This window comes from Halichoeres trimaculatus, unplaced genomic scaffold (genome assembly GCF_033239565.1).
Source record: "Halichoeres trimaculatus isolate MK-OKI-2021-1 unplaced genomic scaffold, fHalTri1.1 fHalTri1_scaffold_12, whole genome shotgun sequence".
Taxonomy (NCBI): Eukaryota; Metazoa; Chordata; class Actinopteri; order Labriformes; family Labridae; genus Halichoeres; species Halichoeres trimaculatus.
The window spans coordinates 20,367,319-20,389,466 of record NW_027437190.1 but is presented as its reverse complement, the minus strand read 5'-3'; the positions used below and the strand labels follow the sequence as shown (position 1 = coordinate 20,389,466).

At 39.5% G+C, this 22,148-nt stretch overlaps 3 protein-coding genes across 4 annotated transcripts; 1 reads left to right on the top strand and 2 right to left on the bottom strand.

Moving 5' to 3' along the window:
* Positions 1-1,509: 1,509 nt before the first annotated feature.
* elovl4a (ELOVL fatty acid elongase 4a) lies at positions 1,510-7,802 on the bottom strand. 2 transcript variants are annotated; one of them, XM_074683833.1, is made up of 7 exons: positions 7,561-7,802; positions 6,561-6,643; positions 5,913-6,100; positions 5,675-5,755; positions 4,916-5,087; positions 3,770-3,897; positions 1,510-3,670 (listed from the first exon to the last, which is right to left on the bottom strand). In XM_074683833.1, the coding sequence occupies exons 2-7, from the start codon at positions 6,625-6,627 to the stop codon at positions 3,347-3,349; spliced, it is 960 nt and encodes a 319-aa protein (XP_074539934.1). In that variant the 5' UTR covers positions 6,628-6,643; positions 7,561-7,802; the 3' UTR covers positions 1,510-3,346. The 2 variants fall into 2 exon arrangements, with proteins under 2 accessions (XP_074539934.1, XP_074539933.1); XM_074683832.1 differs by having other exon boundaries at positions 1,511-3,670; positions 7,566-7,802.
* Positions 7,803-8,847: 1,045 nt separating this feature from the next.
* On the top strand, positions 8,848-14,400 carry prelid3a (PRELI domain containing 3A). Its single transcript, XM_074682549.1, has 7 exons — positions 8,848-9,222; positions 9,636-9,804; positions 10,012-10,101; positions 10,932-11,002; positions 11,205-11,307; positions 11,487-11,561; positions 11,706-14,400. Exons 1-6 carry the CDS (start codon positions 9,191-9,193, stop codon positions 11,544-11,546), a joined length of 525 nt encoding a protein of 174 aa, XP_074538650.1. The 5' UTR covers positions 8,848-9,190; the 3' UTR covers positions 11,547-11,561; positions 11,706-14,400.
* A 335-nt stretch (positions 14,401-14,735) lies between these two features.
* Positions 14,736-21,912, bottom strand: fbxo32 (F-box protein 32). The gene is made up of 9 exons (XM_074684442.1): positions 21,645-21,912; positions 20,978-21,096; positions 20,621-20,670; positions 20,398-20,490; positions 17,885-17,978; positions 17,111-17,295; positions 16,843-17,025; positions 16,131-16,274; positions 14,736-16,028 (listed from the first exon to the last, which is right to left on the bottom strand). Exons 1-9 carry the CDS (start codon positions 21,755-21,757, stop codon positions 15,939-15,941), a joined length of 1,071 nt encoding a protein of 356 aa, XP_074540543.1. The 5' UTR covers positions 21,758-21,912; the 3' UTR covers positions 14,736-15,938.
* Positions 21,913-22,148: the final 236 nt, after the last annotated feature.

Genomic DNA, 22,148 nt, shown 5'->3' with positions numbered 1-22,148 from the left:
TAAAAAAGAAGTGATGCAAAAAAACACCAGTAAATCTTGTCACTTCCAGTCATAAAAGAGTTGTTTACTCCTACAAATTCATTAAAGTCCATATAAACCACTAATTCACATTTTTAAAACCTTACGTGGATTATATAGAAGTGGGTTTTCCATCAGCTGTAAAAAAAAATAAAAATCTCTTATAAGATTTGAAATCAGGTATGATGATTCTGTGTGATATGATTTAACAAAATAACTAAAATGCTGGGATCTGCCCATAGATTGTTTTGTACATTTATAATAAAGGCAAAAAAAAAAAAAAACTGTACCACACAACAGACCCAACAGAATAGTCTAATAGTATGTCGTTAGCAGTTTGGAAAACAGCCTGGGTCTCAGTAACTTTTTCAGACACAGTGCAGCCCCTCCTCTCCCAAGGGATGACGTAGAAAAGGGCGACGACGGCTGCTGGTAGTGCCAGTAATAAAGTTAATCGTTTCATACAAACATAAAACAGCAACCATATCTGTACGACAAAAAGAGTCAGTAACTTTTTCCACATACGCAGTGCAGCCCGCCTCCACTCCTGCACAGATAAATGCATTTTAGCTCGTTTAAACTGCAAGCAAACCAGCACAAAGCATATGGCTGCAAGCTAGGCTAGATAACTTAAAAACAGTATTTTGGAAGCGACATAGAAACTAAATAAAAGTAAAATCTACGCAGTAAACACTTTGGACACATCATAAGTGAAAGGGAGCACATAAAATAAATAAATCGATGGAAAAAGAGATAAGATTAAACAACAGGCACCTACCTGTCTCCAGGGATTGACATGGAAAGGGGAGGGCAGGAGGCAAACCAAATATAAAGTACGAGACACCAACGAAGAAGAAGCTGAACGGGAAAATGTGGGTGCACGTAAGTATAAAATGTACAAAGAGGCTGCAAAATGCACCCTTGTAATCGGGTATATTTTTTTCATTATATAAAAACAAATAAAATAACATTTCAACCCTGTTACAAATATATATTTTTTAACTTGTTGAGAGATTTTTCCTTAATTAAACCAGGTAGCTGAAAACGCAAGCTCCTTGTAACCAAACTGATATACCATTTAACTTTAATGCAACAATGACTCCCTCTAGTGTTGAAAAACCTATTTTGCACATCTGTGATCTCACATTTGCTGAATAAGCAAATGTTATTCTATCAAATATTGAAATAAAATTGTGTCAAAAAAAGGTTACTCTTGATCCACTGTGAAACCTTATCAATATTAAATTTTAAACAATATGTATCCTTATTAAAGCTCCTGAGGGAGTTTTTATTGGATATAGAACAATGATTTAATATGGATGCCTCCTTAACACATACAAAAGCAAATGAGACCATCAGCATATAGACAATTTTAAAATCTACAGTACAAGTAGTTATAATGTAAGAAATGACTTTTGTTTTTGTATATTTCAAGGCAAACATTTTAAATCAGCGATGCATTTGACTTTATAAAGAAAGTAGGATTACTAAAAAAGAGAAAATTACTTACATTCAAAGAAGGTAAAAATCAGTTTAGATGGGTGGAGGGGAGTTGGGGACAAAAACAACAACATCCTGATAGGAACTTTGAAAACGCAAATCATTTTCTGTTCTATGAAGGAGACAGTTAAATGAAGGGTCACACATTAGTAGAGGCATTCAGTTTAATTTAAGATAAGAGAGTCCAAAGATATGATACTTAAAAAAACACATAAGCAATGTGGACGTATAACTGTCCAAGCTAACAAGCTGGGAACACTCCCAAATGCGCAGTGTACAAAATATCACAATGTCATATGTACAACACAAAGAGAACACAAAACACATTCAAGCACTCTGAGTTGATGGAAACTGGTATTTACAAGAAATTATTGGAAAAAAAAACAATAAATAACATCAAAATGTATTTGTTGATGAATGACATAAAGCTGGATTTCTGTTGTTATAGAGCCGACCACTGGTGTATTCTCTTTATACTATAGGCAGAGCAGAGTTATTCTCCAGACTGATACAACACACAGCTTCTTTTCTATAAACCATCAGCTTTCTCGTTTTTGAACGCAACTTTTACCCCTAAGAAGTTTACATTTAGGCCAGCTCAGGCCTCAGTATAAAGCCTGAAACATAGTCACCAAAATACACAGAGCTGGAATTAGAAAGAAAAGGCGCCTAAGGTCCAGTTACCTTGACAAAAAAAAAAAAAAAAGTTTGCTCATTCTGAATACTGCCGCTGTTTCAGATCACTGTTACCGCGTTCGGCACACAACTATTTCACCAGCATGAAAGACAAACGACAACATCAGAAAGGAGAGAATATAAAAAGGTAAACAGGTAAACATCTGCAAAGACAAAACTCCACCAGCCTCTCTGTCTAAACACTGAGATAATCCATAATTTCTCTGCAATTTCATGACAAAGCATTGCATTACATACAAGTAAAGACATAAAGTGATCAGTAACATCTGTATGCAGAAATAGACATTTTTAATCTTAAACCCCTTTCAGCTCAGAGGGTGATTTATCCATCATAAACCAGCGATGAAACAATTCCCTCTAAGTTTAAGTTAGAAATGAGATTTCTCTATTTCTATGTACATATTACCTCAGAGTTTGATCTATTTCCATCTCTTAGAATGCAACTGTGCCCCAAAGGGTGAAAAAACTGGAGTGAGTCCACAACTTGAAACAAATAAGAATAAATAAGAAAATTTATATTTAAAATCTGTAAACTTAAGTGTTCCTCACGTAACATCAATAATAGTCTGAGTAAAAGGAGGACCAAACAGATATGATGCTGTACATTATCATCAGTTTTAGAACAAAAAAAATGTAACATTTCAATATAAATCGACAAGTGTTATGATGTGTATTCCTGTCTCCGTACAGCAGTGGGCGCTAAAATGAACATTTTGTCTTCTTAAGCAGCTCAGATGTATTTGATGTAGCTTTCCCAGCATGCCTGATGTTTCTTTGTCAGGTTTGTTTAAACAAGCTCAAAGTCACTTTGTGAACCAGATCTACAGTACTTGGCACCACAATCAAGACAAGTGATACTAAGATACATCCTGTACCGCACACTTCTGTATTTTGGGTTATTTGTGTCACCTTGGAAATCACTGTAGACACTTCTTACAAACAAAATGATCCTCTCTCAACAAAAATCTGTCTCACATTTTATCTACAACTCAGGTCATGGCTTAAATAAACACACCTCATCACACCCATCCATCTAAATCTTCCTTAAATTAAGTCTTTCTGATTTTATCAATATAAATCTAGAACCCAAAACAAGGCTCTACCTCACCTCTTCACCTCCCTTATTCCTCCTCTAATCTCTTTTAGCTCTCCCTTTCCTCTTCCTCCTCCCAGAGTTCTCCTGGGGCTTCTCCTCTTTGCTTCCCACCACCACAGCTCCATTGGCGGCCTTGCTGAGCCCATTGAGAGACCCATTCGAGACAGACTTGGCTGCCTTAGAGGAGGAGGAGGCATCACGTCTGGGCTGCTGGCGACGGTAGGTCTGGTAGTAGAAGTTGCCGAAGAGGATTATGAAGGTGATGGCATAGCAGATGAGGGAGTAGTGCATCCAGTGAGGGAAGTCACAGTTGACATAAAGAGACAGGGCGGTATGGCCGATGGTGACGTGGAACTGGATCTGAAACAAATAAAGGAAAGCAAAATCAACATTTCCAAAAGGTTCACTTTCTACACTGTTTTCAAACAGTTCTTTACTCTGGAACAAATGATATCTTACCATCTGGATGATGGTCAAGTACTTCTTCCACCACAGATACTTCTGGATCTTGGGTCCACAAGAGGCCAGGCCGTAGTACAGGTACATCAAAACGTGGATTGCTGCATTCATATGTGCACCAAAGAAAGCTGAAAATATAAAAGAAAATCAATATTAGCTCAGCCAAGCTATTTTGCAGGCCTGAATACAACTTTAGAGCTTTTAAACAAAAGCCAAACTTGTCCTCATTTAATGACAGTGACTTTAGTTATTTCACAACAATAAATTTATACTTTTAATCTACAAATTACATTTGTTGTGCTATTCTATTTTCTATCTTTTTTTTTTGCTTTTTGCAGGTTTTAAACTTAAAAAAGTTTTGAACAAATAAAAATGACACTTCCAAGATTTCTTTACTTTGATAGCACAGAGACTGTTATGTGAAAGCTGTTTATTGTTTGCAAGACTTAAGTTCTGAACCCCTGGTGCTGGTACTATACAGTCAATCAGATCCTAACCTACCATCATGTTAGATGGTATGGTGTTGTATCATATTGTACTGCTAACATGTTATATCATATCACATCATCTACATTTACATCACATTTATATTGCATAGTTTTGGTGTAACCATATTTTCCTCCCTGCCAGAGGGACTTTTTTCTCTCGAAAGAGTGTGAGTCTCCCGTGTTGAGTTGCAGCTGGTGGTTGTATTTGAGGTTCATTGGCTCATTTTTTAAACTTAAAAGCTACTGATAATAGCAGCAGAGTGATAGGAGGTTGTGTGATTGTAAATCTCATAATCTAAATGCAGTTTTCCAAAGTGTGTTACTGAGAGGCATTTTCCTCATTTTTGAGTTCAAGAGAGGAGTGGAGTCTCCTTATGCTGGTCTATGCTTCCCTTTAGGCTAAGTGTAAAAGGATGTTCCTACAGATTGGGAATTAATCAAATATGAATAGGCCCTTGAAATGTAAAATTAACTTCACGACTGACAGTTTGCTTTGGAAAATGTCAAACACAATACTGATGAAAATTATTAAATCAACTTAAACATGTGACTCTAGCACCTGGTAGAAAACTGCAGCCGATTTAAAGACAGGTTAGATATATTTTACAATAGTTAAGAAGCAGTTCATTGATGTACTGAAAAAGTATTAACTACTCACACTGTCCTCCTGCCACCCATTTGATGCCAATCCACCAGAGTGTGAACATGGTGCAGTGGTGGTAGACATGCAGGAAAGTAACCTGGTTGAATTTTTTCCTCAGGATGAAAAACACTGTGTCAAGATACTCAATGCCCTTTGAGATGAAATACCACCACAGAGCTCCTGCCACCTGTGTCAGACAAAACAGAGCAGAGGGAGCAGGTGGGTACAGGTGGAGGAAGGAAAAAGAAACAAAAGAGGAACACAGTCAGAGAAAAGAGCAGTGGTTTCTATGGACTTTGAATCTGTGGTAGGATTGAATATGAAATTAATATTTTAATGTAAATTTCACACAAATTAGGTCTTTTTACAGGGGAAAAAAACTGTTTTCATGTCTTTTCTAAAGTATCTTTTACCCTGCTTCACCAGAGACAGTGTGACCGTGTCAGATGTGTGACTATGTCATGGAGCAAGAGGAGGGAAGGTGAAATTGTACACCATGAGGCCTTTCCAGCTCCCTCTTTTTCTGATAACAAGAACAGGATGCAAATGACTGACAGCTGGTCATGTTTCCAAACCACACAGAGTGAAGTTTGCCTGGCATGCTAGAAAGGATCTATATTACACTCTGTGGTTACAGTAACACTCTTTAGTTGAGAATGTTAAATGTGGTCAATTAACAGAGAGTGTCTTGATCATCTTGATCCTCTTTGGAATCATTCCTGCACATGCATAAACTATGCTAAAGTAAGGTAAATAACAAACATTAACACTCACCCTGACTTCATTGGGGTCGTCTGAATAGTCCACAGATTGACAAATGTAGCTGTAGCTCGCTGCCCGCGCGGCCATAAACAGCTGAAAGAATGCAAGAATATATTTACTACATCACTGTCAAGATAAGCTGGATAAAAAGTAGTAAGGTTAGCAATGGTTGAGATAAAACAGATTTAGGGCAATATAATACATGCAAGTACAGAAAAGTACATTTCAGTAGTGTGTGTTGATGACCTACCTCTTTAAAGATAAAGAAGTTGAGGAAGACCATGCTGAAGTTGTAGACAATGAGGGTTTTGCGAAGCTGGAAGGGTTCTCTGTTCTTCATGTATTTGGGACCCAGCCAAAGGAACAGCAGGTAGGAGGTGCTGATGGCCAGCGTGGGCAGGGGGTTGTCCATCAGAGGCCATTTCTCCACTCGCTTGTCTGCAAGAGGGACAGATGTTCTTAGAGTATTACATAACCAGTCCTTATGTTTGCCAAAGTCAGAGTCAGTTTATTTTAGGAAGAGTACAGGTTGAATGGATGCCGATAGGTGCCAGATATTTCATTCCTGGGGTGAACTGTCTGGAGGTTGGTGTGATTTAGATGTCCTTGTTTCATGATTTGTTCAATGCTTCAAAATACTATGGGTGAGGGTGATGTTGGTTTTCCTAAATGTTGAAAACTTCTGCTCATTATACTTTATAAGCTATTTGTGTAGAAGGTCACGTTGAGCACTGGTTAACTGTACTGATTTCAATTGACCAGCAGATTTTTTCTTAACTGACCGATAGAATACAACATCTGTTGGTATAAACACCATGTATGCAAATGCAAACATGGGAAAATAATTACATGTGCAGTTTTTTTTTGTGAAGGGTCTCTCACATAACAAAAAACTGACCTGCAATGGTTAGAGTCCATTTGTAGAACTCTATAGTGTCATTGATCAGATGCGTGACGATCTCCATGACTCCAGCAAATGACCTGAAATGAAAGAGATTTGTCAATATTTAGGCCTCCAAAAAACTCTGCCAACAACAACATTCAGTTGACAGATATCAGCATAACAATCATAAAACTTTCACATTAAGAGAGTATAAACCCCCAAAAGTGACTACTACTCCAAGACATTGGGATGATCATGAGCCTGTAGGAGTCTATGGCCTCATGAGGCGATGCCATGGCATATTAGTGATAGATGAGCTATAAGCTTCACTGCGCACAAAGGCAGAGAGCACCGGCCGGCACAGCGCATGTGTCAGCAGAATTTTGGCACAGGCACGACCACCAGGATCACCAACCTGGTGGCCTTCTTAATGAAGGGGGACGCCTTGTGCCCTACTTTTACGTAGAAATGGGTCAAAGGGGTCCAGTCCCGTGCAGAGGATAAGTAGCGCAGTGAGACACACAGTATGATTTAGTGATCCTGTGAGGATGGATGACGCCCCCCTCCTCCCTCTCTACCTCCCTCCCTCCAGCCCGGAGCGGATCAGGCGCTGCAGCAGCATCTGCCTCATCTGCTGCTCGGGCAGAAACTGCACACAGTACAAACTATACACTTTATCTGTTGGAATTTAATTGTAACCCCATATTCTCTTTTTTTTCTGAGAGGATTATGCTAATGTGTTTACGGAGGGGGTGTTTACAGTTTGTATTGCGAATTTACATTCTGCGGCATGCAGCACGGCCTTCAGCCAGGCTGCACGAGCACTCCAGTTATCAATATATTACCAAAAAAGCCCGAGCAGTTTCCACCTTCCACTAGAAAAAATAACATATTTAACGCTCATAGACAATGAAACAGCTATCTGTATCCAGACAGCGCAACGTAGATCTACATTAGAACAGAATATCGAAATTCACCTCGCCTTCTGCTGCGTGTGGATGAAGATGCTTATTACCTTACCGTGTCGGTGCCTTAAAAAAATCCCTCTATAATGACATTCAATGCAAGGTCACGCAGTGTGAGTTATTCCGGCTCGTTCTCGTCTGGAATTGATCTCAATAATTTTTCTGAACGTTATGATTCCAGTGTAAAATGACCAGGCCGCCCAGTGATCGGCGGTGGCATTAATTTGTCGATGAGGGCACAAGCCTCCACTGCTCGTCTGCTTCAGTGAATTCCTCCTCTGATCTCACAACCTTAGCATCAAGGTGAAGTGAGGAAACCATGCACTTCCTGTCACTCTTTCAAAACAAAAGTCACTACAAATTGTTCAAAATAAATGCTTTTTTAAAATAGTGTTAAATAATAGTTAATTCACGAATAGTTAAACAAATAATAATAGTAGGTTTTTGTTTACCGAAACTTAATAAGGGGGTCAGTGAATAAATTACAGATACTAGATTAATAAATTGCGCCTTTAATATCAGATGGGACAAGATAAGATGAGGTGATGCTGTACTTTGTCCCACAATGGGGAAATTTACAGGGTAACAATGGCAAAAGACAGTATTGTTTGAAACGAAATGAAAATAAGAATATACTAAGATAGATCAATAAAATTAGTGTTTCTAGAAAAAAAACTATTCAGAACAATTTAACTACAATAAATATTTACACTCGAATATTGAATGTATACAGACTGAAAACATAATAGAGATATGAATTAAAAACAGAACAATTACACTCTGGCAAGCTACTGCACATATTATAATTGCACTGGTTCTTAAACTGCACTCAATTTTTATAATTGATTATTTTATTGCAATTTGAACTCATTTTGCAGTCTTTGTAAGTTTTATTTGATGAATGTTGTCACTACATTTCCGCGTTGCACTTTGCTACATCTGTCTAGCTTGATCAAGTTCTGCTCCTCTCCATACACTTGACGGGATGATAGAAAGATGCTTTGCGCATGCGTACAAATGGAGGCGGACACGGCATCTGCATCTCCGTCAATCAAAATAGATGTAGCAGCTTTAAAACAGGAAAAGCGGTGCTTTTACTATCAAAATAAAAGTATTGTAATGTTGGGCGTGGTGAAAACTAACAAACGTCCATATCTCAAGGGTTCTTTGTTCAGGTTATTCACATTTCAACGTTAAGATAGATCCAATAGAAACTAGTGATAAATGTCTAAATGACTTTCAATGGATGCTGTGGTATGTAATATAATTTTCTACAGGGATCAACATGCATGAAGGGTGTCTTATTTTGAAGATCTGACATTAGTCCAGCTCACTCCGTTTAACTTGACATTTGGTGTCTCCGCTATTACACCGGCTTCTCCTTCGTCCATAACTGTGCGAATGGGTTGTTTATTTATCTCTTTACTTTATTTCACAGTCAGTTAATTCCTGTGATACGGTTATCAGCTAAAGATATTGCGCAGTCTTTACGCAATGCTGAGAAGAGTGGAGATGCCCTCTGTGGACTGACTTCATTGATGGCTGTGAGCTCTCATCCTAAAGGCCTTACTCTCTCTGAATACTGGATCTGTTTCCTCACAGGACAATGGTCCGGTGAAATACAGTTCCTCATCACGTTGGAGGTTTTTCAGCGCCGAAAGTCGAGGCTGTGTTTGTAAAATGAAGATTTGGAGCACGGAACATGTTTTCAGGTTGGTCTCATTGAGTTCATTGTTTCGAGTATTTTGGTGCAAAATGAGTTTATCTGCAGGGTCAGGTGATAGGAACTTCAGTATCATTCTCTCGGGATAAATCAGTCTAAAGGCACTTACCCCTTCAGTCCATGTTTCATGGCAGTGAATCCACCTGCCTTTTTTATAGCTAACATGGTGATGGTGAGTCACCATGAGCTGAGAAACTCAAAAGGTCAGGCTCAACCACAGCTACTATCCACTGTCACAGCTCTGTCACAATTCATCTGAAAGGATGAATATTTGTTTTGTAACACTGTGCAAAACATTTATCTGCAAACTAATGCTGTGCTTGTCTATTTTAAAAAAGTACATGCATGTGTTAGCCAGTATTTACTTCCCTCTATTTTTGTTTTGTACTGTTTTGTGTGCAGTTACCCATGGGAGACCGTGATCAAGGCTGCAATGAGGAAGTACCCCAACCCCATGAACCCAAACGTGGTGGGAGTGGATGTGCTAGACCGCAATCTGGATGAAGAGGGACGCCTGCACAGCCACAGGCTCCTCAGCACAGAGTGGGGACTCCCAGGAATCGTACGAGCAGTCAGTATCTAACAACAACTTCTTCAGGACCAACTTTTGCTACTTATTGTAGAACCCGGATTAACAGATAAATTAAAACACAGACACTACTAGCTTCTATTTTGTGTGTGTGTGTGTGTGTGTGTGTGTGTGTGTGTGTGTGTGTGTGTGTGTGTGTGTGTGTGTGTGTGTGTGTGTGTGTGTATGTGTGTGTGTGTGTGTGTGTAGATTTTAGGAACCAGCCAGACGCAGACGTATGTGAAGGAACATTCTATAGTGGACCCTGAGGAGAAGAAGATGGAGCTGTGCTCCACAAATGTAAGTTTATACAGAGAAGACCTTTGAGTCATGACCTTAGCTACTATTAGCTCTACATCTTGTTTAATAAGTGTGAGTCAAAAGAGCATTGAAAGTACCCCACTGCTATAGGAACACAGTCTTCCCTCTTGCTTGGGGGGAGTGTCACCTGATTAAAGATTTCTGAGAAGTGGTTATGACATGGTTATCTAAATGACAAAGCCGAGGATCTCTTGTTTGCATTCTTGGTTTTTGTTCAAGCAATGTTATCTCTTAAAACAGTGACAGGGCATTAAAAGACTTGCGTCTTTTACAATCAAAAAGATAAAAAAAGGTACGGGTTAAAAATTAACACAGTAGACCCAAAATAAATCAATAAATCAATGTTAATCAGTGTGTTTCCAAAGAAACACTAGCTTACGTTTGTTGAAAAGCTGCCCTTTCTGAAACTTTCTGGGAGAGTTTAATAGAGATTTTAAAACATAGGTTGTCAGGTTTGGGTTACCATGTGTGAATGTATGTATGTCTGACCCTTTGTAGAATAGCTAATGTTAATGCTTGTGCCAATGAAGATCCTCATAAAGAAAGAACCCAAACAGTATCGAACTGGCTGGCTTTTCTGTACGATATAAAAACTGAGTCTGTGTAGTTTCTTCTCTCTGTGTGCTTGTATTTGCCATCAAACTGACTGTAATGTTTGATAAATATCTACAGTAGCATATCTGAGAATAAAACATGGTATGATTGACAGAAAATTGGCTCTATCATTTAAACAGCCTTCTCATTCCAGTGCTTCACACTGTGTATAATTCTTTCACTGAGAAGAAATCTAGATATTGTTTCTCTCCTAGATCACCCTTACCAACCTAATCTCAGTGGACGAGAGGCTTCTTTACAGGCCACACCCTGACAACCCTGAGGTGTAAGTATAATGTACAATTAATCCTGTATTCTCAAGTGATTTGAATTGGACAAGGCAGTTCTTGGCACAGAGTGCATGTGTTGAGCCATTTACATTACATAATAGTAATCCAAGAGATAAAAACATGAATGAGATGGACACGTTTCCTTCAGGTACGTAGTGTCTCTTTAAATTATCATGCTTTATGTTTCTCTCTCTTCAGTACCGTCCTGACCCAGGAGGCCATCATTACAGTGAAGGGAGTGAGTTTGAGCAGTTACCTTGAGGGAATGATGGCGAGAAGAATGTCAGCAAATGCCAGAAAGGTAACACAAAATTAAAACAGGTCATTATTTGTCTCTTCTTGCCTTCTAGTTAAGACTTTTTTTCCTCTGTGAGTTTCTCTGCAATCTAAGAGCACTTCATCACTATTCCACTGGTGTCTTTCTATATGTATATCCTGTGTCTTTACTATAACCTTCTGTTTCTCTGTGTGGATCTGTAGGGCTGGGATGCTATTGAGTGGATTATTCAGAACTCTGAAAGAGAGAACATACCACTCTGACATTTACTAACTCTGGTAACTTTTATCTTTGCTTCTCCTTTTCCTTCAGTCTTACCAGATAATAAGAAGTGTGTCATGTGCCCTTAAAAATTGCCTTATCAGAAGTCTTTTATTTTAAATTTCTAGTAATGTGTAACAATGATTTGTCTGCACACACAGGTCTGCAGCTGTACAGCGATAACTCCTCCTCCCAGCTACACCTCATTATCCAACAGGGGAATCTCTGCGTTTTGAGACCCTCTGCTGTTGGTTCTTTACCGTCTGGGAGGTCTTCCTCTTTCACCTCTGGAGCCATGCACTGAGAGCTCAGAGACTATGTGGTGCTGCCAAAGCTGAACGGATCTGTTAAAGAAAGATTTAAAGGTGGTAGGTGATGCATTAACAGTGACTCAAATGAATGAAAGCGAGGAGGGGACGTTTTTTTTCAGTGTTTCTGTGAAACAGCACTGCAGCTAAAAAAAAAAAAAATCATGGGGATCTCAAGAAAGGATTTGCTTTAACATTATGATACTTAACCGATCTGACTCTGCCATCACTAGCCCAATTTTTTGCTCTCATGACATATCTCCTTGTTTCAAAAGGGAAAAAGAAGAGCGGGTGAAGAAGATACACGCACATTATTTTAACAAAACATTGTTTGGTACAACAAAATATGCAACTAATTTTGTAACTTTTATTTAGGCTAGTGTACTGTAAGTCTTCTTTAATGTCCAACACTGGTGACTCCTGCAGCAGGAGTTCATTTAAAAAGTTGCTTCTGGTGCTTTTATGTGTTTTAGGAGGCAAACACTGTAGCTGATATGTTTGCATGATAGTAGTATAAGAGTCAGAAGGTTTTTAAGCTAACGGCTGTGTCTGAAATCAAACACTTTTCACTTTATCGTCTTCCCTGTGACGAGCTTTCTGATTCGTACCACTACAGATAGTTGAGAATTACATGATCGACCAACAGTATCCCACAATGCACCATGAAAAGTACTGTACAAACATTTTTTTACTGACCAGACACTACTTTATTCTTGTGTTTATTTGATGGCAACAGAGAACAGTAATGATCTTTACTGTAAAAAAGAAAAAGATGAAAACATGCAAGAGGGAGTAAAAAAGCTTCTCAAATCCGTTGTCCCTGTAGGCAGAGAAAACAACATTAACCAAGACAATTTATAGACACAGATGTACAGGTAAATCCAAAAATTGTTGGTACACTGCAATGAACTGAAATCTTATCAAGTGTTTTTTGTCTTATTTTTAGTAGAAAATGTCTTTTTAGACTGAATGTGAGCCACATTTAACTGACCAGTCCAGAAAAATGTGTTGTTTCAAGTTATTCAAAGGTGAAAATGAGGTCTGAATTGTTTAAAGCAAGTTAAAATAAGACAAAAATACTTGGTAAGATTTCAGTTTTTTTGCTGTGCATGTTTTGAGTTGATCAGATTTTATTTCTCATGTGTCAAATAATGAGACTAAAATTGATCTCGAACCTATTTTGGCTTCTTTATAGAATTCTCTTAATATTGAGTGTGGAATTGTGAATAACTGGATGATTTTTAACACAACTCATGCGTAGTGCAGTAGCTGGCTAACCAGACAGATTGCTTGCTAAAACCAGGAGTGAAGATTTAGAGTTAAGACTTTGAAGTTATCATTTTTATCTCAGACATAAAAAGATGGGAATGTATATTTAACATTGCCTTCTTTTTCTGCTGCTCAGGCAACAATACAGTGGCATCTTTTATTGGGAAAAATGAGGAATTATTCTCTTTAAGCAGGAGACTCATACCTGGGTTGAGGATGAAGATTGCATGTTCGGGTTTTATTTTCAGTATGTAGTAAAACTTAAAATGACTCTCGATAGGGAGAATGATAGATCTTCTTTTAATGATGCCTGCATATTATTGCTTCGACAGCTTTCTCATTCATGCCTATGCCGGTCAAACACATCAGGCTTTCATAAGTTGACTGTCTCTGTAAAAACTACCTGAAGAGCAGTGCTCTATCTGTACTGTATCATGTGATGCTGCAGTGAGAGATGCGCACAACTACAAAGACTCATGAATCATGAATACTTCTTTGTGAAAAGAATAATATTTACATAATATTTATATTAATATTATTTATTTGACAGCATTGTGTAACCAGCAGTGAAATATTACACTGTTACTCTTGTCTTACATGTCATCCATAAATTTGTTGCTTTAAAAGTTTCGTTCTAACTTCATCTGCTGTCCAAGTGCAACAAATAAATTTGTTGTTTGGGAAGAGTTTAATTTGATATCTGTGCACACAGTGTTTGTTTGTTTGTTTGTTGAGGAGACAAGAGCTCATTGCTTAACCAGATATGAGTTCTTATACAGCAGGCCTGCCTCATTATGACAAATGCCCCGGAGCTCCTTCTGGATTAAATACACAGAAGAAGTCCACAGACACAGAGAGAGAGTCAGTCTTATTTCACCATAACAATAACAGAAGAATGGATTTTAAAAAATAATCCTGTTAGACTAACCTTATGGTGAGACATAATTATAGGTGAAAAGAGCAAATTATGAGAGGACTTCTTAAATTTAAATTCCCCCATTTTTTTAACTAATAACTACCCTCTTAAAGCCTTTCTGTGTTTAATATCAGTTATCTTCTTTGGACTTTTGCCCAACATGGCCTTTATGTCATAGTTTTATAACTTTTTATCACCCAACTATGATTTCCTTTCATCTAAACGAACCATGAGTGTTGATTTAGATATCACATATTTGTTTTACAGACAGAAAAAGCCTTCTGTACTTTTCACTCGAGTACCTCAGCATGTCTTCACTGTTACACTTCTCTTTTATTTATTTACTTGTTTTTCTTGGAGCATGTAACTTCAGTGTTCCAACATCTTGCTTAAAAACATGCCTTCAGTCTGAATTTTTAAGATATTTTGAGGCAATAAAATAGCAGCAACCTAGCAAGTCTTTTTCTTTTCATTGCAATAAATACTTTGTCCACAAGAGGGTGACAATTTCATGTAATCATCATACCAGCCCACAGAGAAGTCCATGTTTACCTCTGGCTGAAAGCTTGAGTGCATTTAATTTCTTTGGACGTAAATGTTTGATTTCAGTTTGTATGATGAAAAAATCCCATTTGTGCACTAAAACCACTAATGCACATACACAAAGGCAGAGTTTAGGTTATTTTCTTTTATTAATTCAACAGAACATCAACAGAGCGCATTGCATAGCATGTACATCATTCTTCACTGCCTGAGCAGTGATACAGCAAACTCTGGGTCACTTTGCACCTTGAGTCCTAGATTCCCATTCCTCCAAACCCAATAGTGCAAGCTGAGCCACTTGCCTTAAACTCAATAAATAAATAAGTAAACTCATTTAGCTGGGTGTTAAAAAAACATGCAGGAGGCTACAGTAACATGTTGCAAACAGTAAGTGTTTGTATCACAGATTTTAGTAACACTCTTTAATGAGTGAGACTTTGCTGATGATGGATAAAAAAAGCATCCTGATCTGAAAACACAGGCTGATTAAGCTGTACCGGTTTCAAGTTTCATAAGAAGGCACACACCATTGTTATACTGACTCAGATATTTTTGGTAATACTGCACTCAGGAGCTGTCGCTAAAAGCAGCCACAGCAGAAAATTAATGCAAGAAATACTTCAAAAAGTCATATCAAATCTTTATAAAAGTGAAAAAACGACAACGAAGATAGAAAACATTCTCTGGTGTGACTACATTAAAAAGATATATCAGTCAGACAAGTCAGTTTCTAACTCCATCCTTACATTCAGTATCTCCCAGGGTCTGCAGCAACGCTAGCTTTACTGCCCTTAACCTTACACCAAACACATTGCATCTCAATGAGTGAGCTGGCCTTGTGATTTATAACACAAATCCAAACAGTGAAGAATCATAATTTCCCTACTTATTGCGTGGACACAAAAGAAACTTTCAAAACTTGGAAAAACAAAAGAAAATAAAGCTGCATACTGAATTTTTTGGAGAAAAATAAACAAAACCAAACAAAAGAAAGAGATCTCACCTAAAAAGGAAAAGAGTTTTGTTTTTACTTCAGAGGTGTCGTTTTCAAAAATGGTAAACGAAGACTTAACTCTGACAGCTCTTCCCTGTCTCCTCTGTCCTGTCCTCCTCCGTCCACACGCCAACTGCTGCTACATATCACTTCCTCTCCGTCTCACTCTCTTGCTCCCACAGTGAACTCTCCCGGAGGCCTCTGTGATCTATCAAAACAAACTTGATTGCATAATTGTCCCGCTGCCTCCAGTCATACCTCAACTAAATACACATCCAGGGATCCATTGTGCTATAAAAGAAAAAGATTGTACATCTCTATGTACAGTATGTACAGTCAGTTCATCTGTTTTTGATGGGGGGTGTCAGAAGTTAAAGAGGTTGATGAAGTCTTGAGGAGAGAGCGACATGGTGCAACTTTCTGGGTTGTTTGCAGTGCAGGGATGTTGTGTGTCCTGCAGAAACCAACAGAAGATCGATATTACCTGATTTATTCTGTTTTATCTTCTGAGCCTGTCTTTACTTTCACTTTGATAGAGGTGCAAAACATACTCTACCTGCCAGAAGAGGATGTGGCAATGTGTGCAGAAGTGCAGGGTGTCACTGTATTGCTCTCTGTGAGGATAGCAGCGGCTCAGCTTAAAGTACATCTTCTTCCACTCTAGGTGACCTTTGTCTGACACCATCAGACGCTTTCGGATCTAAAGGGGAGGAAAACAGACTTTAGGACATGACTCCAGAAGACCAAAATACTTTGAAACATCTTCTTTAATGCCAGCTATCGTGAGAATATCTCTCTGACCTCAACTCATCCTTCCACACAACCCTGAAGATGAAGATTTTATATCACAGGCAAAATGTCTTTAATAGATTACATTGATATTTTCTTAATGCATGGCACTAGTTTGTGCATTTTTCTGGCCTGAATAGAAACATGAATGCAAATTTAACTTTGCATATCTCTATTTTTACCAACTTTAACCTAAAGCCTGAGACAACCTGGCTCCCTTATCAAGTGCATGCTGCTAGTTTTCTTAAAGGTCTGTAGACACACACTGCAACCTCATACTTTCCAGCAGTATGTCCTGTTTATCAGAGGTGCTTGACCTTATTGTGCAGTGGCATTAATGACATGTTGTCTGCTCTCTTATCTTGTTTAACTACCAAAGGTCTGTGACCTGCAGGTCAGCTGAGGTGGCGACACAGTTTGACAGATGATGAGGAAGACAGCTCAACTGAATGAGTGGATGGAAATGTGTTTCTACGTGCCTGTCTGTCTGTGAAGTGGTACTGGCAGAGTCTCTTCCACAGCAACCGGTCCTCAGTCAGGGAGCCCAGCTCAGGGCACACCTGGCCCAGGCTGACCAGGTCTCTGCCGTCAGACAGACGCTGCATGATGTTGAGCTGTAGACTGGCAGGCAGGTCTGTCAGAGTCATGCCTGTAGATGTGGGCTGATGAAATAAAGAGCGGGGAACTTGTAAATCATGAAATGTTTATGAGTCATGTTTTCAGAGTGTGTTCCAGGTCGATGTTTACCCTGTTGATCTGGATGTTGTCCAGCTGCTGCTGCCACTGCATGATGTTCTCCATCCGGTGCACCCAGATGTTGATGTTCCCCACAAGCACGGACTTGCCCATGTCCTGCACGAGAACGCACAGCGAGACGTAGAGCGTCTGCAGCAGCTCCTTGATGGGACGAACATTTTGCTGGTCATCGAGAACTAAAGAAAGAAAACCACATAGTTCAGTCACTTTACCAGAAATCACAAACCAAACAAAAGTTAAGCTTTAAAAATAAGTCTCCATCAGGCAGCCTTACAAACTGAGAAGTAGTATCAAGTATCAAGTTTTAGAGCGGCCATACTCTTTGTCTGTGATGTTTTAACAGGTTTCATAAGGCCAACTAAACAACCTGAATTTGTGTTTAGCTGAGGGAACATTTAGTTTACACTGCAGCTTGCTGAGGGCTCTGGTGACCATCAGTGATTTTTTTACAGCATCTTCACAGCATTAAATCTACACCAAAGCTTTCTGTAGATGTGATCAAAGCTAGTTTTCTCACCCAGGGGTGCAAATTGCTGTTATTACCCATGTTGGCCTTAAGTTAGCTTTATTGTCAGAAATACACCCCTCATCTTCTTAAAGAGAGTACACAAGCTTCATGTCAGGGTACTCTTGTTTCTGTAAGAGTATTGTCTTTGTATGTGAAAAAGAACAAACCCACAGCAGAAATATAAAGCTGGACACATAAAGGAGAGAAACTGAGAGGCAAACAAGCCGAGTGGCTTAAAAAAGCACCGCGGGGCTCACCTTTCTGTACTACCCTCTCCAGAATATTCATGTAGTTTTTCTGCGCCACTCCGCTGAGAGAGGGGAGCTGGGACTTGGCGATAAGCTCCAGGAGCTAGAGGCGGAGAGACGGAGACAGAAAGAAAGAAAAGAAAACACAGCATAAATTTCATTCTGTCAGCTGCTAGGACTCTGCTCATTCGCCTCATTACTTCATGTTTGTTATGCTGCATTCTTACAAAAAGCACAAGCCCTCCTTAGAACAAATGCTGCCTTCTACAAAACTGGAGCTCTTCCACCTGGTCATTAATAATTGTAGAACAGCTTTCTTGGCTGTTGTGCGAGAAGAAGCTACTGGAAAGGTACTGGACAGCAGCCCGGCCTGTCAACAACGTCAGCCTCCGCAAACAAGCTTTTAATCATTTGACTCCTGAGCCTGCTGTCATGTGAATTAGCTGAATCATTTGACAGACTGTGTGCTTGAACTTGTGTGCGTCTGTGTGAGTGTGAGTCCGTAAAGTTGTTGCCATTGGCAAACGGATAAGCAGAAAGTTCCAGGGTGGCATGTCTGGCATGTAACAGATGCTGTGACATCATGGAGAAACTCAAGCCCTTTCTTGCTCAATTCTGACCTGAGTATATGACCCTCGTCATCATGTCAACATCGTGTGTTGGGGGACTTCCTGGTTACTGGAGGGGCTATTAGCCATGCTAGTAGGTCAGTTATGAAACGTGTACACACAAAATCAGCAATACTTCAAAAATCCTCACACTGCTTGAACAAACCTGCATCTTGTTTCAAAACACTGCAACTAAAGTAAATCAATGTTCACCTGCATCCTATAGAAAAAGTTATGAGTCCCTTTCTTTATAAAAACCAAAATCTTAAGCCTGCCTGTCTCTTGTTTTTAACAGTTTAAGCTTCTTTGCCCCTTCCGGGCTCCTCTTTTTTCTCCATTTTTTCCATCTCCATTCCTGAAACATAATCCTCTGCCCTTCTCTTAGCGGCTCATCAAGTGTTCCTCTCTTTGTAGAGCAGCTGGGCTGAACAATGTTTGTTTCCGTATCTACTTTTAGCTCCTGCTGTTCACCACACTGCACCTCACAGTTTGGCATGCTACTCACACTTTTCCACAGACATGCCGACACTGTTAACAGCACAACATCTTGTTGTTTTTTATGATAGCAGTGGTAAAACAAGTTCAGCTTAAGGTTTCTGTCTCCCTAAAATGACCTCTGTTTGTCCACAGAGAGGGCAACTTGTGCCTCTTTGTGGAGGAAGAACCTGATCTGTGTAACTGAGACTGAGTTAAATGAACCCGCAAATGCCATCAGACACAACCGGTGAAGAGCAGTGACCTAGGACACCGTGTGCAGACTGGACGCTTGTGTTACACAGCCATATTGTTCTTTGAGTTTTCCACACTACACTACACTTGACTGCACTGTGCTAAAAAGGTCAATCAAAAACTTTCACAGAGACTAAAACAAACAGCTACAAATGTCTGTAGAAAGTTATATGCAGGGATTAAAAGTGTTATGTTTTGTATTCTGATGCTTCAAGATGCTGATACCCAACACTTTTGTTTATAAGCATGGATTAATGTGACAAAACATGATCCCCTGCAATCCCATTGTCCTGCCAGGATTAGAAGTTGGTCTGTCTCCTCCTGGAAGAAGCTGAATGCTGATGTTCATAACATTAATCAGGATGGCATTTAAAGCGTAAAGGGGGTTCAAATGTTGGCTGACAAAGAGGAGTAGGAGAAAACAAAAGGAGGCAGCCTGTGTCTGCCAGAGATAGCTATATGTATCTGCATGTGAATGTTTTGAAGTCCTGCATCACCTGACAACCACCGGGTCTGGTTTCATAAACCCCTGTCTGCCAGTTGCACCTCACCGCACAGCTGTCACCCCCCTCAGTTTGCCTCCTTCCCCCTCATCGCCCCCTCTAGCTCTGGAGAACAGGACCACATGCGGCCCTCAGCTCACATGGGAGCACATGTGGGAGAGCTGGTGTTCAGTTCAGTGTGGTAACACTTTGATGTGGTCAGGAAAAGCCGTGTCAAGTGATTTTAGGCTGATAATAACCCATAATTAAATCAGTGATAATGATATAATGAATGTTGCTGGTTTCTCATCACCTCCAAGTAGATTTTTTCATAAAGCTATTTGGCATCCCGCATTTATTGGCTATGGAAACAGTAGGAAGGGCAAAAGGTTTGGAGGGTTCAGTCTGACACTTGTTTTCTTCTACAGAGAATGAACTGTAATAGGCAGCAAATAATTTTACATACCCCTCTGGCTAATTCAATGTAGGGATGCCAAATGGTTCTAGCAAAGAAACTGTATCAAAGTAATGTGTCACACTCTTTTCCAGCCATGGACGCAGAGATACCCTCCCTGGTAGTGCATCTGTACTCTGCAGAGTATTGATAAGAGCCTCACCCTCCTAAAGTTAACCCCTTCTCTCCCTTATACAAAATCTACTTCCAACAACCACCACAGAGGGAGAAAAACAAAAGTGAACTCACTCTGACAACGTAATTAAATCTCCTGGTGTCCTTGATGGCGCTGCAGAAATCTAAGCGGTTGAAGGCCTCTCCCAGTGTACAATATCCATGGCGCTGAGGGAATTTAATTATCAGGGTATTAGATTGCAATCCTCAGTGAAGACTATAGGGTTTTCTCTACATGTTTACATTCGCAGTGATGGTATGAAAAGTTGATGTGAATCTTAATTAGTTGGTTTGTTACCTCTTTGGTGCTTCCTTTATGAACATAAATCCACTTTTCCCTGTGGAAATCTGTGAGAAAGCAGAACGTTTATATTAGTCGCCTACCTCCATTAAGCTGCTTTGAGTTTTGTGACAGATGCACCGACACATCTCAGATATGACACACTATCAGAGTAATTGAAAAACTTTAGAAATGATTGAAAATTAATCACAAACAACACAATTAAGGCACAGATCCCCTTGTGAATGTTACAACACAACATAATGAGAACCTTTCTGTTTGGTTTTTGGTGCTGAACTGAACTTTTGGAGACAAACTCAAAACAAAGTGTTATCTTTTGAGTTTCAAACTGTGTAGCTGTTTGAGGAGACTCACAGGGGGCTTTGGTGTTGTTGTTCATCAGGTCTTTTTTCCTTTTCTTGGCAGCCATATCATAGCTGAGAGAGAGCAGCAGGTTCTCCTTGTTGAAACACTCCTCCTCCACTTTGCAGAATCTAAAAAACACACAAGGATCCATGATTCAAAGGTAGCATGTCACTGTTTTAGTTTAGAGTAAGAACTTCAAAGCCTACATTTAATGTTTTTTATCTCTTCCTCCTGAACAGAGGGCACACACAAACACCAAAACAAAGCTATCAAATTCACTTCCTTTGTTTTTGATGTGCATGAAGTACTAGCCTACCCCAAGCCATGTTGAAATGAGTGTACTGATTCAGAGAAGTGGACTCAAATGACGCTTGTTAATCCACTCAGTTGTTTTGAGGTTATTAATAGTTTAGTGATTAGCCTGGAAAAGAAACATGGCCCCAGAAAAAGACGCTGAGGGTAATGAGATAAAAACAACACGAAGGAGCAGGCCTGCTATTGGTGATCTTGCCTTTGTTCATGAAGATGTTTCAATACAAAGTAAAACGCTTTTCTGTCTTAGTTTCCTCCTCCTCCATCTTTAGAAACCTTACTCAAAAGTGATGGCGCACTCAAAAGTTGGAAAAGCAACGGTTTGTGATGGAAAAAGCAACATTTCTCATGGTTTGTGACCAACCTCTCCACGGACACATTGTTGTTTTTGTCCTCTGCTGTGGTCTTTTTCCATCCCTCCTCAGTCTTAACCCAACTCTGACCTGGAGACCTCCAGTCCTGTCCGAGGAAAGGCATCTCGTTTCTATGACGCTGAGTTAAAGTAATGTTAAAGTATCAGGAATAATCCCTCTTTGTGTTCAAATGTACCCTTCCTCTTCAAGCCGTCTTCTCTTGCACGTTTTTTGAGTCTACTGTTGACATTGCGCAGCCCTTCTTATATCCTCAAGTCAGAACCCGGAAACATGTAAGCTCCGCCCACTTTGGAAACTTCCCTGCAACACGTGGCTTTGTTTATCAACTGAAGGGTTGCAAAACCTCTTGGAGAGCACCGCAGAGGTAACATAACGTCCCATGTCTTGAAAAGAAGGCCAAGAAAGTCATTTTTAGAGGCATTAATGTGTCATAACGCCGAAGAAAAAAACACTTTAAAACGTTTCAGAGATTCTGGAGACGATTATGTAACTGT